The sequence below is a fragment of the Cydia splendana genome, chromosome 12, assembly GCF_910591565.1.
Source record: "Cydia splendana chromosome 12, ilCydSple1.2, whole genome shotgun sequence".
NCBI classification, from domain to species: Eukaryota; Metazoa; Arthropoda; class Insecta; order Lepidoptera; family Tortricidae; genus Cydia; species Cydia splendana.
Window position 1 is genome coordinate 15,501,525 of NC_085971.1, and position 17,613 is coordinate 15,519,137.

The 17,613-nt window shown below is 37.6% G+C and overlaps 1 protein-coding gene across 1 annotated transcript; it reads right to left on the reverse strand.

Annotated features, from left to right (window-relative positions):
* Window positions 1-55: 55 nt before the first annotated feature.
* LOC134795710 (15-hydroxyprostaglandin dehydrogenase [NAD(+)]-like) lies at window positions 56-16,953 on the reverse strand. Its single transcript, XM_063767652.1, has 6 exons — window positions 16,736-16,953; window positions 10,900-11,023; window positions 3,668-3,774; window positions 3,376-3,549; window positions 2,500-2,654; window positions 56-1,656 (listed from the first exon to the last, which is right to left on the reverse strand). The coding sequence occupies exons 1-6, from the start codon at window positions 16,826-16,828 to the stop codon at window positions 1,551-1,553; spliced, it is 759 nt and encodes a 252-aa protein (XP_063623722.1). The 5' UTR covers window positions 16,829-16,953; the 3' UTR covers window positions 56-1,550.
* Window positions 16,954-17,613: the final 660 nt, after the last annotated feature.

Below are 17,613 nucleotides of genomic sequence, written 5' to 3' on the forward strand. Positions count from 1 at the left end.
TATTAGTTTAAATTGGTGGAAACTTTCATAAACAAAGAATAATCAAACAACGTAATTGTACCTTTTCTCTTTTATTGCAAATCAAAAAATCTCAGCAACCAACTTGTAAAAAAACTGTTGAGAATTTACAAATAATATCGAATTCCATGGTAATTGTTATAGATATTTCATCTCACGAAAGATAACCGAAATTAGACTAATGTCAATAATAAAAAAATATTCGTCTTTGTGAAATGAATTAACTGTAACACTTGCACGTCAACAAAATGTCTGACATCGTAACATACACAAGCCAATAACAAAGTATGTGCTTATAATACATACTTATCTTATTATACAGGGCCTTAAGTATACAGACAATTTCCAAGTATAGGTACACGATACATTGTCTAACATTATTCTTAGCCTACTTATCTATATGTTTGTAAAATATATTTTATAAAATATAAATGCAGCTTCTTACTAAAACACTTCTAATACTAAAGAACTGAATATTTACACAACCACATCACGTATTCATATTGTTACTTCGTGGAGATTATACGTAGTCATAAGTAAATCCATAAGCATCAGAAGTATAAAACACAATCACTCAAATACATCGGTGTTAAAATGCTCTTTAAAAAATCGTAAAGTAGAATGTTTAGAAAAGATATGAGATATGAAAAGGAAATTGGTAATTCTATTTTTTTTAATTACGCCAAACTTAAGACGTAAATATATATTTTTTTGGCAGATTTATGTTGAGTCTATTCATTGAGCCAAAGACCGGAAACAGTATAATATAATGTCAAGAGACCATCGGTCGATTATACAAAAGAAAAACACTATTATTTAAATAGGATGGATAGGATCACCCACTCAAAACAGTCATTCGAAATATCTTAGTATACTTATATTATATGAGAGTATCTTTCAAAAATGCCCATACATTCTCAGGTAAAGCTTGATAAATATCTTGCGCTTCCTCATAAAATAAGGTGATCGAAAAAGTATTATTGGACTAGAAATACTTTGGCTTTTCTCCGAACCATCGGTATCAGAATAAAAGAGTTGTGACATCACTATATCGCTTAGGCGCGTGGCACACTGCATCCGATTGCGGAGCGACGTGCGAGCGGGATGTCGATATAATACGCGCATACCGTTGTCTCGCTCAAACATCGGAGCGACGTGCGAATTGGTGGCAGTTACAGAGCGGTGTCGCGACTTTTAAGAATGTGTGCGTTTTAATGACATAGTTTCGGACCATTCGCATATCGGTTCTCTTAGGGCCACTTGCACCATCCCGCTAACCCGGGGTTACGCGGTTAACCGTGTGTCAAATTGTACCGGTATCTCCAGGTTTAACCGATTAACCCTGGGGTAGTGGAATGGTGCGGCGCTTATTTGTGCACAATTAAATGAGTCATACACGCAATTCTCCAGTCTTTCTAAACAGTAATCGTCATGCGAAAGCTCTTGAATCCATATTGTGCTCCGTAAGTCCGAATATATCATTGCGCGCAGTGCTCGCAGTACATACTGGAAGGTTGTCGAGTGTATGTAGTTTAGCCACGCCACTCCCGTGCGGGTTGGCCGTTCTCCACGATCCACACGGAGCCGCTCTGGCCTTTGGTGAGTATCTCCACTAGAGCTCGTCCTACGTGCTCTGAGCTGTAACAAAATGGAAAGAAATTACTATTTGTACGGTGTGTATTCTTATTTGTCCCCATGCCACGTGACCGCCGCCAGTCAGGGACAAACGGGAATGATTCATATGAATGGGTATACACCGTTCTTTGCCAATGTAGCCAGCCGCTTGGAAAGTAGTTTTGAGACATTTCATTTCACTATACATTTGGGTCAAAAAGTAACTTTTTGAAGGTCCGTCCGGAGTTTTAGACTGACATACGAAAAGAAACCTTATGACTGTAACACAGAGCTTATCGATGTATTTAAACAAATTCCTCTGCGATTTAACCCTTTTCCAGGCATAGTGCACCTAGCGACCACATACTCGCCAATAGAATTTCAACCTTAGTTTGGTGCGGCCAGGAAAAGGGTTAAAGGGACGCGGACAAGCCCTAACCCCTAGTCGGTGGGTAAACCTACTACCTTCATGTGTGTTGGCGTTGTCAAGCTGCTTCATATAAAATCTGAAGACAATGGGGTGGCCAGTCGAAGTATTTTACAGATGGCGCTAGCATAATTAGGTTTTACCTGTCAATCCTACGAAGTGTCAAATTCTTGTCTTTTTTTGGATTTTTTAAGAGCGCGGCCACACTAGCGATTTCGCTGCGTACTGTCATACTGGAATGGAGCGAAGTCGTTGTGTGCTCGCGGCGAGATCGTTGCGCGCTCGCCTAGCTTCCAGCTCGCTCGCAAATCGCTAGTGTGGCCGTGCTCTAAGCCAAATCCCATAAACCAAAACTAGAGACAGTTAAACCTATGCTGGCGCCATCTACACAACCTTTGACAGTTGCCAACTTGCGAGTCTACCAAGCACACGTTGCCTACCTTTGCGTCTTGGCGTTGGCGTTGTCACGCTGCCAAGCTGCCTCGTACTCGGAAGACATGAGCTGTTTGCGTATTTCCTTGACCAGGCCCGTGTCTGTGAGCCCCGGGCATAACACGAGACTCCTAACGCCTGTCAGTCCTACGTGATACTGGTCCTGAAATATGGTATCATACATGATTAGTTTCGCTGTCTGCTAACAATGTCACAATTTTTAAATAAAGATTAGGATAATACACAGCCCTTGTGTGAGACTCGTACTTGCTCCAAAGGCGAAGCAAATAACTAACCCCCTCATAAACGCGCTACAAACCTCAATTAGCTAATAATCGTTTGTCCTTATGTGTCATTTTGACTTATGTATTTGTGAGAAAGGGATAAAACATAATTTAACTAAAGTTTTATGAAAAAAGGGGATAAGTACACCTATGGTGGAAATATTCGCCACAAACGGGCAAGTCTCAAAGCCATTGGTAAAGCGGCCGGATGGTATCCAGTCGCGAGGTCGAGTCTCTTTCAAGTTGCATGATTTTTTGGTGCCGTGTGAATGGGGTGAAGCCGGGTCCATGATGGTTCAGTCGACGTCAAAAATATGTTTACACTTTTGCACCTTACTCCTTTGCTTCGAGCAACACCGGCTTCCGACACATCGGAACTCTTTTGTAATAATTCGAAAAATGTAAACATATATTTGACGTCGACTGTACAGCCTGTCTTATACCTACGATCTATAAGATTAAAGTTCGCCATAGTATTACTATGGCGTAGCGTACTTGATCTTAGAATAGCGGACAGCCCTATACCACCCTGCCCTTGCCCATTATGACTTGTCATCCTAAACATACGTGTTGGTAATCAAAACTAGATAAGCTACTTACTCCGTAAGCCCTCGTGAGTCCCACGACGGCATAGTTGGTGGCTGTATAAATGGGGGTAGATACTTGGGGCCTTGTAAATGCAGTGGAAGCCGTGTTCACGATGGTACCGCCCTGTCCGCCGCGGTCCTTGCCCATAAACCGGTACGCCAGTAAAGTACCGCGAATGACGCCGTTCTGGGAACATTTTTTATTTAGCGTAAGTGAGTGAAAATTAAGTAGGTACAGGTTCATAGCTGTGTCACCCCAGTCCCGACCTTATCTACTTCGGCGTATGGTCTAATTTTCAACGTACCAAGTTGACGTCGACCTCCAGCTCCCAAAACCGGTCGTTCATGACTCCAGCGTTGTTGATCACGATGTCCAGCCGGTTGAACACTTTAATCGTCATCTCGAAAGCCTCTGTCAACAAAAATAAGTTGCCAATATTTATTTATATTTTTTATAAGTACCTATTTCCCGTTGCGGAATCAAACTCAAACCAGGGATGTTGCGAATATTCGCAGCCGCATCCGCATCCGCGGAACATCCGCATTATTTTCAACATCCGCATCCGCATGAAATCGATGCGGAGCATCTGCATGATGCGGATGTCGACTAACAGCTCGATTCGGAAAATGAATTAGATTTCTACTAGAAGAGGTCTCAAGTTACGATACGGATAATTTAAAGATATTTGTAAGATAGATATGTAAAATTAGACGTTTCCGCGACTCTGGTGGTCCTCTTGAACGATTTCGACAAGTTATGACTTAGATATCCAAGTCACATCTAGTCGATATCTAATGTAGATCTAGTTGATCTCTAAATCGTCTCAAGATCTTGTGATTATCTCGAAATCCGAATAGGCCTGTAGTCGATAACAGAGGAACGTATTAGCGGCGGCGCCGGAGGCGTAAGTGCTAGGTAATTTCGTCATTATATATAACGAAATCGTCTAGATCCCGAAAAGTCAGACAAGTTACTGTATATTAAAAAAATCGGGCAAGTGCGAGTCGGACTCGCGCACGAAGGGTTCCGTACCATACAAAAAAAAAACAAAAAAGAAACAAAAAAAAAGCAAAAAAAAAACGGTCACCCATCCAAGTACTGATCACTCCCGACGTTGCTTAACTTTGGTCAAAAATCACGTTTGTTGTATGGGAGCCCCATTTAAATCTTTATTTTATTCTGTTTTTAGTATTTTTTGTTATAGCGGCAACAGAAATACATCATCTGTGAAAATTTCAACTGTCTAGCTATCACGGTTCGTGAGATACAGCCTGGTGACAGACGGACGGACGGACGGATGGACGGACGGAAGGACGGCGAAGTCTTAGTAATAGGGTCCCGTTTTACCCTTTGGGTACGGAACCCTAATAAAACGCACCTATATTCTTGCTCAAATACTAATAACGTTTCGTTTTTTTGAAGTGAAAACTTCTTTAGCGGCGCTGAGCACTTTTTGAGGTGGGGAAAAAATTACAAACTCGGGACAGCGTAACGCGTAAGGCGTCTCTCCTCTCTTTCTACCGCACGGCGAAAATGTATGCCTGAGCCTGCTGTTTCATGTAGGCGGTGCAGGGCGCTTGCGTGACTTATGTCATGTGTGCCGGACAATGTTATTCACCAAAGAACTTTAGTCATAACGTATCATAATCAGGTCAATTATTTAAAACTGGACTTTTATATTAAGCAATAAAGCTCAACGTTCTAATCTTGTACGGGCTGAAATACGAGGATCTCACAGTTACATTCTAACTTTATATCACTCCAATATAATTCAATAAAGTCTCATCTTGATGAAATCGCTAATAAAAGTGAACTCTAGTACTGGTGAATAAAACTCAAAATATCATGACCAAATATATTTAGATGCGAGGTCTGCAAGGTAACTTTACAATTTCTATTCGAATTTTAAACAATTAACGCTACAAATTTAAGTTCACTGGCCAGCAATTTCGGAACTAAAGTTTTTCAATAGAAAGGAGGATGGGTCAATTATACATAGTGCTGCAAACATTTTGGACTAGTTATTGAGTTTTCACTTCTGTCGGCACTCCCGGAGTGCAACCCGTTGTTTTTTTTAAATAAAAAATGCTAAAAATGTAATGTTTGACGTTTTTTAAGTACCAAATGTTGACATTTAAAGGCTAAGGATAAAGGATATTTAAAGCCTCACATCCGCGGATGTGAGGCTTTAAATATCCGCATCCGCATCCGCGGATGTCAAAAAATCTGCATCCGCAACATCCCTGACTCAAACACCTAAAGACCCCAGTACACAATGGGCCATTGCCGGCCACTCCAAGGGACGCAGCCATGCGGTAGAATGAGATAGCAATATCACTTGCTCCCTCTAACGCATAAATGCGTCCCTTGGAATGGCCGGCGATGGCCCATTGTGTACTGGGGCCTTAACGCCTACGGACGGGATTGATCACATAGTAAAATTAGTAAAATATGTACATGGCGGGAAACAACGATAAAGGCAGTACTATACGACCTCAATGACCACGACTGCTCTGACATGAGATTCTTTGGACAAGAGTATCCGGAGTACCCGACTGAGAAGAAGAAAAGATGATATGACCTACCTACACAATATTACACATTTATTCATATTATCTCTGAGTATATTAGTGAGTATCTAATGAATATGGTCAGATAATACAAAATCTCCCTGTAATAAACAACATTAGAGTGTTCAGTATTTCTTTAGACTCGGCTATTAATCAAATCGTGCTCTAAAAATTCCACCATGTGATTATTCGGAAGCTATAAACAACATAGTTAAACCCCATGCAATCAATTAGTCCCGTATGTTTGGGGTTTAAAACTGTCGCTACAGACACGGAAATAGCACACATGCGACGCTAATAGAAATTCGTTAGAACTGGTAAAGGAAGTGTAAGTATTTTGTTTAAATGTATACGACAGGTTATACTATTATTGTAAGTACTTAAGAAGAACCACGTAGAACGTATGTACAGTAAGTATCAATAGTGCGCGAATGAAACAACGCTCCAAAAGTACATATTCTGCCATCCGGGAAATATTTTCCGAATACAGATATTTCCTTCCTTCCATCTCTACGGTTCGCGTCCTAAAGTAACTTTCACAGTCAGTATGCTAAGTAATTGTTCAACATACTAGGGAGTTGTATCATTTTGTTATGCTATCAGAGATACTTTTGACGTGTAAGACGGTAGTACTATTAGTTATTCTGTGGTGTAAGTCTGATCCGTTTCTTTTGATGCTGACAGTAATACCTATCTTTACTAGTACTAGTACACGTACGTTCTATTCAGGGTTTTGAATTCAATTTACAGCCCATACAACCATTTCCAGTCGCCGTTACGACGCGGTGTTGACACATCTTGTGTCGACACCGTCTGTTTCGGTCACAATTCCAGTCGCAGAGTCGTCGCCGTGTCGACACAGTTACCAGAAATGGGGAAGGGTCGACACATGACACAAAGTGACATAAAGTGTGGTCGCCGTGTGCACACATTGTTTCGGGTTTGCGACTACTTTATGCCAAAATCATTCGTTCATTCGTTCATTTTGTTCCTGTCAAATGGAAACTGTCAGATGGAAAAATACTTAAATAAAAATAAGTGACATTAATACGCCATCTCTAAAACGGATTACAAGACGTAATTATATATTGTTTGCATTTATATTACAATAGGACTTAAATTATTATGGGGAATTAAACTGCTCGAGTGATTTGATAAACTAAGTGTAATATAATCAACGCGCCACCACATTGTTTTAGTTTAGCCGGAAATGAAATTGTTTACTTCTCAGTGCCTGTGTTCATAACTATATTATTTGAAGCATTTTTAGTACTTCGATGCGTATACTATACTTAAATAACAGAAATAACGCTTTACATACTACGAAACTTGTTAATTATGATGTATAAATATGGTTTAAGGCTGAGAAATATTGCAGTCACAAAGTAGTTGCAATGTTTCGACTTTGTGTCGACTCTGTGTTGACACATGACACGCGCTGTCAAAAGTAATAACAAAGTTACTGGATTTGCAAAATGGCTCCTTGTGTTGATTTGTTTTCAGATATTCTCAAAGTGTAAAAATGCCGTGGTCAGAGATGGGCATTAATCGATTAACTGTTTATTCGACTAATTAATGACATAAAAAAAGTTAATTCTCAAATTTTAATCGCGATTAGTTTAGTCGACCTAACATAGATTGAAATTGATTTAATCTGAATATTAATCGAATAAATTATCGATTAAATCTCGAATGAAAGTTGACAGGGGGCCATTTTTGTACGTAAACATAATAGAAATGTCTTGCATGCAGATGGTAGCAAAACACTTTGTCATAAAAGTCGAAATGGGTGTCGATATATAGGTTTTAGGGAGTGCCGATTTCGAAAATAATGACCATTTTGGAATCCGAAATGGCGGCCATGCACTGTGTCATAAAAGTCGTCATGGATGTCGTTTTATACGTTTTAGGGGGCCCCAATTTTGAAAATTATGACCATTTTGGAATCCAAAATGGCGGCCATGCACTATGCCATAAAAGTCGTCATGGGTGTCGTTTTATAGGTTTTAGGGGCGCAGATTTCGAAAATGATGACCATTTTGGATTCCAAGATGGCGGCCATGCACTATGTCATAAAAGTCGTCATGGATGTCGTTTTATAGGTTTTAGGGGGCGCAGATTTCGAAAATGATGACTATTTTGGATTCCACTTTTATGACAAAATACGTAGCCGCCATCTTGGATTATAAAATGATCATCGTTTTCGAATTCTGCACTCCCTAAAACCTATAAATCGACATCCGTGACGACGCAAGTTATCTTTATTTTCAGATCTAACAAATTGCTACAGAATACAAAGGACAAAAAAGAAGCGAGGAGGTAATGAAACAAGCAAAAATACAGATGATTCCTCGACGCAATTGGGTGATTCTTAAATTGTGTCCAGATTTTTTTTGTCATAAAAGTTTTTATTTTTCACGTATTACTCTCACAAGTTCCGTGACATTTCGACCTTGTAATTTTTTAAGTAAATGTTTCTGTTTATCTATGAGGATCTCACTAGAATAGTATAATCAAGGTATGTTTATATTTGATGAATGAAATAGTAACGCAAAAAAAAAAATATATTTGTGTCTTATATTCCTGCCGAAGACTTTTATTTTACCTTTTCCTTCTACACAAGTTTGGCCAAGTAATAAGAATTTAGGGCTCTCAATTTTATTTTGACTTCTACAACAGTAAAGCTACGAGGCCATGTTTGGTATCGTTTTCGTATAAATTCGCAGTACCAAATTTAGTTAAGGTATCACATTGACACCATTCCGAAGTAAAAACATATAAACTTATTAAAATACTTTCTTTTAAACTCCTCTTCACGCTTAAACTGCTGAACAGTTTTAATTTAAATTTGGTACACATATATTTTGAGTCCCGAGACAGGATATAATAAGTTATCTCAAAAATCATCCTTTAAAGGTGTGAAATGAGGTGTAGGGGGGAATTCAGAATTGACTTCTTGAAGTTAATACTGTTTAAGTTTAGGTTTGAAGTCATGTTTTTTCATCATTTTTAACTAAATCAAAGATGTAGACCATCCCAAATTTCATATAAATCGGTTCAGCGGTTATTGATTTCCCGTACAAATTTCCACGCCACTTTTCACACCTTCAAAAGATGATTTTGGTTATAAGATCTATCCTATGTCCTGTTAAGGGACGCAAACTATTTCTATACCAAATTTCAACGAAATCGGTTCAGCGGTTAAGCGTCAAGAAGAGTTTCAAAAAAACCGGCCAAGTGCGAGTCGGACTCGCGTATTAAGGGTTCCGTACATTAAGTCCGACTCGCGCTTGACTGCACATTTCTAATAGGTTTTCCTGTCATCTATAGGTAAAGAACTATTTTGTGTATTCAGACGGACATACATACAGACGCACGAGTGATCCTATAAGAGTTCCGTTTTTCCTTTTGAGGTACGGAAGCCTAAAAAGATTTATTTTTATTTTGTGGAATGGTGTCAATGTGATATCTTAAATGGATTCAGCACCCCAGATTTATACGAAAACGATACCAAACACGGCCTAGCACCTTCACTGATATAGATATATCAAGATAAAATTGAGAGCCCTAAATAAACTTTCAAGAGCGGATATCTCAAAAACTATTCAACATATCGAAAAAATTGACGGAATAAACTTGTAACAAATTAAATTAACTTTCATTTTGTATAAGTGGCCATGTCGCTGAGATGCATAGTTTCCGAAATATAATCGAAAAACGGGAAAATGGGACCTTCAAAGCCCCCTCTCTCCCCCCCGCTCAAGGGCTACGGCCGGGGACTTTTGATATGTTCACCTCCTAACTTGTCAAACCGAGTTACGGAGTCAAAAATTGTGTTCCGAGCATTTCCCTCTACAACTTTTGGAGCATTCGTTGCCTGACCTAAGTAGCTTATTGAATTTCTTTAAAAACTTTTCTGTAAAAGGTTGACGGGTGTTGGGTGTTTATATGGTTTCGGTCGATTATTATCATTTGCATTGCCCATGATGACTTACTAGAATTACGAGCACACGAGACACTAATAGTAGTTTGACAAACCTTGGTTTTCAAGAGGTATTTTATATTGACATTTGCTGTCACAAATTTGCTGTCAGATTTAGTCGCAAACCGCACGCAAAGTGCACACAAATGTGTCGACACCTTGTTACGGAAAAGTGTAGACACGGCGACGACACTTTGTTTCGAAACAATTCTAGACACATTGTGTGGACTCTGTTACGACACATCTGACATTTAGTTACCACTTTGTGATTCTGCGACTGGAATGGTTATATGGGAGGCGACACGGATATCTCGGAAGCCAAGCTTTAATTAAATTCCTTGCGTTAAAAGCAGATGCCGATCAAATTTCAATCTGTTGTAAAAATAGCATGGCTTCTATTGAGTCACTTCATGGCATGTTTTTCCCCGACAGGTTTCTAAACATGAAGTTATAGCTCGGTGTCATGGAACCCTGTGGTTAATTGGCATTCACTTGGCAAATTGATTAAGATTGATGTTACCTAATACCTAACCTAAGGGAAAACCACCAATGATCGATACTTTTAGCCAGTGTTCGACATAAGTACTTTAGGTCAAAGTGACAGGAATTTATTTTGAATAAAGAAAAAAAAAATCGTTGTTCAAACTTAAACTATATTATTACTTTGACATAAGTGCCATGTCGAACATTGGTGCAGCGTCGATCATTGGTGCTTTTACCTTACTAACGATAGGCATCAGTCAAAGTCGCAAACCTCGTAAATCCAATTCAATGAAATTAGGGATTTGCTACCTTAGCCGAAAATACCTAAAGTCGCGAACCTCTTAACTCCTCGGAGGAGTTACGAGAGGTTTGCGACTTCAGCCGACGATAAGGGCCTTTTTACCCATGGATTAGTGTCAAGTGCGAGTTTATTAAGCGCGATCCAGGACCTAATACTGAATAACTGTGTGAAAGATGGTTGGTATTGGTAACGATACATACCTTCGTACTGCGGGTAGTCGGTGACATCGCACTGGCAGAACAGCACGTTCTTACGTCCATACTTCGCGCCCAGTTCATCGGAGACCTGCTCGCCGATGTCGGAGTCTATGTCGCATAGTGACACCTGCAAGAGGGGTACGAATGAGCCGGGGACTGTAGAGTATTTTCAAACTTTCAATCAATCTCAACTAAACTTAACTCGAAGTGTCAGTGCATTGCACCAATTTACAAATAAGTACGAGATGCACTAAGACTACTGAAAATAAGCCCAAATCAATGGCAAACTTCATTTTCGAAGGCTGACGCTGAATGCAGCTTGTCGTGGCTACAAGTACTATACCTCAACTACAACGCTTTACACACACCTTACTTATTTTAGTAACTGCGTCGTCAGTACTGGATGACGACGATTAGACTAGCTAGACATAAAAATTCAAAATCGCTCTCCTTCTTGATTCGACTGGCAAATCATATTACTTTTTGGCAACCGGGTTTTTTAACCTAATTAGACCCCGCTGAATCCGAATTTGCCGGTTGCTCGATCGAAATCTTGACCGGAAGTGAGATATTTGACATTAAAGGTCCCTTTTTTTAGTTTTTCGTAAATTACTCTTAAACGGTGGCGCATAGCAAAAAATGTTCTATTACATAAGTAATCTGCATAAAATTGCCTACAAGAAAGATTCAGTAAAATTTTTCGCTAGGATCAATATTCAAACAGATATTAACGCGGGAAATTTAATTATAATCACTTCTAAGATCCCTTTTTTTAGTTTTTCGTAAATAACTCATGAACGGTGGCCAATATCAAAGAATGTTGTTAAACGATAATAATCTGCACAAAATATTGAACAAAAAAGATTCAGTATTCTTTTCGCAGGGATCAATATTTAAAAAGATAATAAAGAGGGAAAGTTCTAGTATAATAAATTCTAAGTTTCCTTGTTTTTATTTATTCGTTAATAATTTGAAAAGTATGACTCATAGCAAAAAAAAATCTTATACATAAATAATGAACATAAAATTTCCTACAAGAAACGGTGTCCCATCGGAAAATAGGTTTTTAAGAATAAATTATCTACATAAAATTTCCTCCAAAAAATATCTCGAACACTTTTCTCTAGGATTAATATATAAAGCGATATTAAAGGAAGAAAGTTAATTAAATAACTCGTAAACGGTGGCCCGTTGCAAAACAATATTATACATAAACATTAAACATAAAATTGTCCACAAAAAAGGTTCTGTACACTTTTTCGCTACGATCAATATTTAAAGAGGTATTAAAGGGGGTAAGTTAATTGTAATCAATTTCCAGGTCCCTATTTTTAGGTTTTCGTAAATGACTCGTAAAAAAGGCTCATAGCAAAATAAGTTCTTAATGTTCTTGTAAATAAATAATCGGCATAAAATTTTCTACGAAAAACATATTGAACACTTTTCTCTGGGATCAATATTTGAAACGATATTAAAGAAAGAAAGTCAAACCGGCCAAGCGCGAGTCGCACTCGCGTTGCAAGGGTTATTTTTTATATGTGAAACGCGAGTGAATTGCCTTTAAAAATCCTGTAGGGGTCGGTTCAAAAACTAAGTAATTGGTCCGACTCACGCTTGACTGCATATTTCTAATAGGTTTTCCTGTCATCTCTATAGGTAAAGAACTATTTTGTATGTTTATTTTACGAGTCATTTACGAAAACCTAAAAATAGGGACCTGGAAATTGATTACAATTAACTTACCCCCTTTAATACCTCTTTAAATATTGATCGTAGCGAAAAAGTGTACAGAACCTTTTTTGTGGACAATTTTATGTTTAATGTTTATGTATAATATTGTTTTGCAACGGGCCACCGTTTACGAGTTATTTACGAAAAACTAAAAAAAAGTGACCTGTGAACTGATTGTAATTAACTTTCTTCCTTTAATATCGCTTTAAATATTGATCCTAGAGAAAAGTGTTCCAGATATTTTTTGGAGGAAATTTTATGTAGATAATTTATTCTTAAAAACCTATTTTGCTATGGGACACCGTTTACGAGTTATTTACAAAAAACTAAACAGGGACTTTAAAATTGATTATTTATAACTTACCCGCTGCTTTGTCTTTTTAAATATTGATCCTAGCGAAAAGTGTCCTACATGTTTCTTGTAGGAAATTTTATGTTTATTATTTATGTATAAGATTTTTTTTTGCTATGACTCATACTTTTCAAACTAGTAACGAATAAATAAAAACAAGGAAACTTAGAATTTATTATACTAGAACTCTCCCTCGTTATTATCATTTTAAATATTGATCCCTGCGAAAAGTGTACTGAATCTTTTTTGTTCAAAATTTTGTGTAGATTATTATCGTTTAACAATATTTTTTGATATTGGCCACCGTTTATGAGTTATTTACGAAAAACTAAAAAAAGGGACCTTAGAAGTGATTATAATTAAATTTCTCGCGTTAATATCTCTTTGAATATTGATCCTAGCGAAAAATTGTACTGAATCTTTCTTGTAGGCAATTTTATGGAGATTACTTATGTAATAGAACATTTTTTGCTATGCGCCAGCGCCACCGTTTAAGAGTTATTTACGAAAAACTAAAAAAAGGGACCTTTAATGTCAAATATCTCACTTCCGGTCAAGATTTCGATCGAGCAACCGGCAAATTCGGGAATGACGTAATTTATGAATAGCCCCTAAGTACCACCCTTAGTGCCACCCAAGGGTGGTATTCCATCTGTCCAATATCTTGGTCCAATGTCAGTGCGTCTCACCATTAACCAAAATGTGAGATAAAATACACATTGGACAGTTGAAATACCACCAGGCGGTTTTCTGTTCTGTGGTCGCGCAAATTTTACAATAACACGTCATTTTTAATTACTCGTTAGCAATATCTTCCGATTCACGAAAGAAATTTCAGACTTTCGGGTAATTCTGTTTATACTACTGGCAACACAGGATAGCGCTGTGGACATTTGACAATTCGGATCTAGATAACTTCATGCCCTGACCGTCATCCTTGTCGAACGCGTGTTAATTGTTATTTCCTTCTCGCTCAGTGTCAGCAGTCGCAGTGTTTTCCAAACTTTTCACGTCGTAAGCTTGGTAATTAATGTGTAACTGTGAATTAGTTTTTTAAACGTTTGTCTTGTATAGATAAATAAAGTTTAATTTAATACATTAGATTTGTTTTATTTTACTATGTTTCTACATAAATAACTTAAAATTAATGCCGTTAAAATAATTTTCACCGTTGGTTAAAATTCTCCCACATTTCAAAGTTTATTTAAGAGAACCTGTAAACAGCATGATGACGTAGGCGCGTGTCAGTTAGGTCATACGCGAATCTCGGAATGGAGTACCAGGCGGAGTATATTATTATACCATGTTCATGGCTACAGTAGTAGGGTGCTTGCTACGCGCTACGGCGTAGCAAGTGTAGTAGGTAAGTAACCTACGGTACTACGCCTGCGCCCGTAGTAAAAAGGTGCTTGATTCTACTTTTTGAGGTCATGTGCCTACGGAAAGTTTTCTGCAAATTTTTTCACATGAGAAAATTTCGGAAACTTCTTTCTTTCATTATTGTATGCGTAACGAACTTTTTTTTCTATGATTTTCTAAAACTTTCATTTTTTAGGTAATTTTCCGTAACATTCTCATCTGTAGCCGATGACGACTCTGGTAAAATAAAAAAATACATTTGTTTAATGTCCGTATCCTTGGTGAGACTTTTCAAAACAACGGAATAAGGAAAACAATTTTCACTTTTCCTATTTCCTTTAAAAAGTATGAAGACATTTTATTTGCTGCTGTATTGCGATACACTTAAACCTAGATACGAAACTTATCTAACTTAAGAGCCAACGGGAGTGGTCATTTCTCCATACAAACGTACTCCTCGTTTTCCTCCGTGGTTTTTGAAGCTAGAGCAATGATTTTTTCAACACAGATTAATATTGTCAATATCTGTGTCGGACCGTTTTGCTTTTTTTGATATTTTTGTTTTTTAAGGCGCTAGAGCCCTTCAAATATTCGAAACTTTCAGGTATTCGAATATTCGACTTTTTCTGACGACATATTCGAATATTCGAATAATTATTCGAATATTATAAAAAATAAGAAAAAGAACGAGAAATCGGTTTATTATCGTTTTATTCAAAAGCTTATTTCACATATTGCTAAAACTAATGATATTTTGCAGAAATCCACTTAATTGACTAGATTTTATCATCCTACTATGAGATGCCCACATTTATAAAAACAAGTAAAACGCCAAAATAAGACATATTCAATATTTCTAGATAAAACTTTTATTATAAATGCGCCGTTGAGTGAAATAATATAACTTTAATCATCTAAACCAAACCTAGGTATGTAAGAAATTTTTTTTAGTAGGTAATTATTTTCTGATTTAAATTAACTTGTAGTCACTCAGAGGCCTTAATTAATGGTCGGCTTAATTATATAATATTGGAATATTTAAGGGAAATAGTTAGTTGAGTACTGGATTATTTGTCAGCTAAAGGTGCATAGTTAGATTACCTAGTTGGGCACTTGGGCAGGTTTGGTATGATCAAATTTGAGAATTGCGATAAGTGCGGGCAAGGTTTAGTCTTAATAAACAGAATGACCCTTTAACTTAAAACTTATGCACCGTAAAAATAACATACTTTTTGATTTCGTTTTCTTTCAAATTGAGTTAGGTTTCATTGTATTCACGAAGTCTATCGAGAGGAATACAGTAAAAATATTATTTCCTTCGTATTTGGGTACCTACCATTACCCATTCACTGTAAATACCCGGAAAACACACAGAAACTGTAACTGCAGCGGATTAAATAGATTTTTTATAGTAATAAAAAATATTCGAATATTCGAAACCTGAGCGGCCGAATATTCGAATATCAAAACAGGCCGAATATTCGACAAATTCGAATATTCGAATATTCGAATTGCAAGCCCTAGCCGCAATGAGAGGCGTGGCATTCAAAACTGATATCAATTAGCCAAAAAAGCAAAACGGTCCGACACAGATAATTTCATAATCATTTAGATTTCCAAATTTGGTTACGATTGGTTAAGTTTTGGAGGAGGAAACAGAGGAGTACGAAACCTCGATTTTTGAGATTTTTACGCAGTATTTTTCGCCTTGTCCTTATCGCACTACTTTTAGGTGCCGCTTCCGTTAGCGAGACAGGTATATTTACCTAAAATATTTAAAACTCAGCTCCTGTTTCGTACACATAAATAACAGCACCTTTTACCTACGTTGTTGTAAATTAAGACAGAAAGTGCTTTGTTTAAGCTTTTTATCCTAACTTTTATTTTCTTAACGGTTACCTAGATAATTATGTTTAGAACCTTTCATGTAGTTAATTTTCTAGAGTTAGTATTAAAAATTCGTAAAACTCAGGTAAAGATAGTAATGTGCCCTACGGTAAGTATTGGTGCATTAAAATCACGCCACTGACCGCGGGGAAAATCAATACAAATAGGGTACCGGCTCACCGGCAAGTGCAATCGTAGGAAAGTGCCCAAAAATGCACATTTGTAAAATAAAATCGCAGTGTTACATGCATTTGGCTTGTTTCCAGTTCCATTCAAGTCTCACCTTGAACTCTCTTTATTACTTCGTAGTAAAGGAAATGCGCGGAATACAATTTACTATCTTTTGCTTACTTCTTTCCGTTAAAAACTAAAGAGAATTATTTAAAAGTCGAAATAATACCTACTTCATACCAACACTACGCGATTGTGTTAAAATGTTTTAATTATTTAGTTAATATAATCAAAAATCTCGACGTAAATATAAATTTAATATTTTTACGTAAATCTTACCTTAGCTCCATGTTTCAGCAATTCCTCACTATAAGCCAATCCTATGCCGGCCGCCGCACCGGTAATCAGAGCGACCTTTCCTTTGAGCTCCATCACTATTTTATTTACTTTTTAATTTCCCGTACGACCGCGCCCTACGTGTGGACGGTCCGTTGCCTCGCGCCGGTATTCCGTGTTCGATGTTCGATCGCGGACGGAAGGGAGCGCCTCCCTCGATCGGTGTTGCCAGTTGCGAACAAGCCATAATATTGGAGGTAATTTGTAAAGACATTGGATATTGTATAATTTTTGTGAAAAATTAATCTACAAGCCGAAATAAACATTATTTTGATTTACATTAATTACTTTTAGTTCCTCCTGCGAACACTCCAGACAGTCCTGAGTCCTGACACTCCAGTTGTTGAATGAAATCAACTGCCGAGGTATTCTCGAGTGACTGCAATGGCAATGAGGTTCTTCAAAAAAGGAGGGTTAAGTATTTTAGTATGTATTAAAACAGTCGGCAACGCGCATGTGACCCCCTGGAGTTGTAAGCCTATATAGGCTACGGTGACCGCTTACCAACAGACTGGCTGTATGTACAGTATCTTTCTATTTACCATCTTAACAGTAAATCTGCCAACATCATAAAATAAAAAAAGTGTCTAATAGGTAAGTATACTTAATACCTATGAAGATCTAGCGATTCCTATGGAAAGATATGGCACTACTCATCCCCCTTTGTACGCACGGCACTTTCGCTGTCTACACGCTCGTACGTTGATTCACATACGACAACCTACTACACGAAAACTAATTTTCAAAAACTCCGATCTACATTTCTGTTACATCGACTAAAAGGAACTTTATTTCATGGGCATTAAAACTGAAATTCCAAG

Coding starts and splice junctions, on each gene's coding strand:
- LOC134795710 (XM_063767652.1), bottom strand. CDS start 16,828: ATGGAGCTCAAAGGAAAGGTCGCTCTGATTACCGGTGCGGCGGCCGGC. Junction 2,655..3,375: donor GACTCACGAGGGCTTACGGA/GTAAGTAGCTTA, acceptor ACCATATTTCAG/GACCAGTATCACGTAGGACT. Junction 1,657..2,499: donor GCCAACGCCAAGACGCAAAG/GTAGGCAACGTG, acceptor ATTTTGTTACAG/CTCAGAGCACGTAGGACGAG.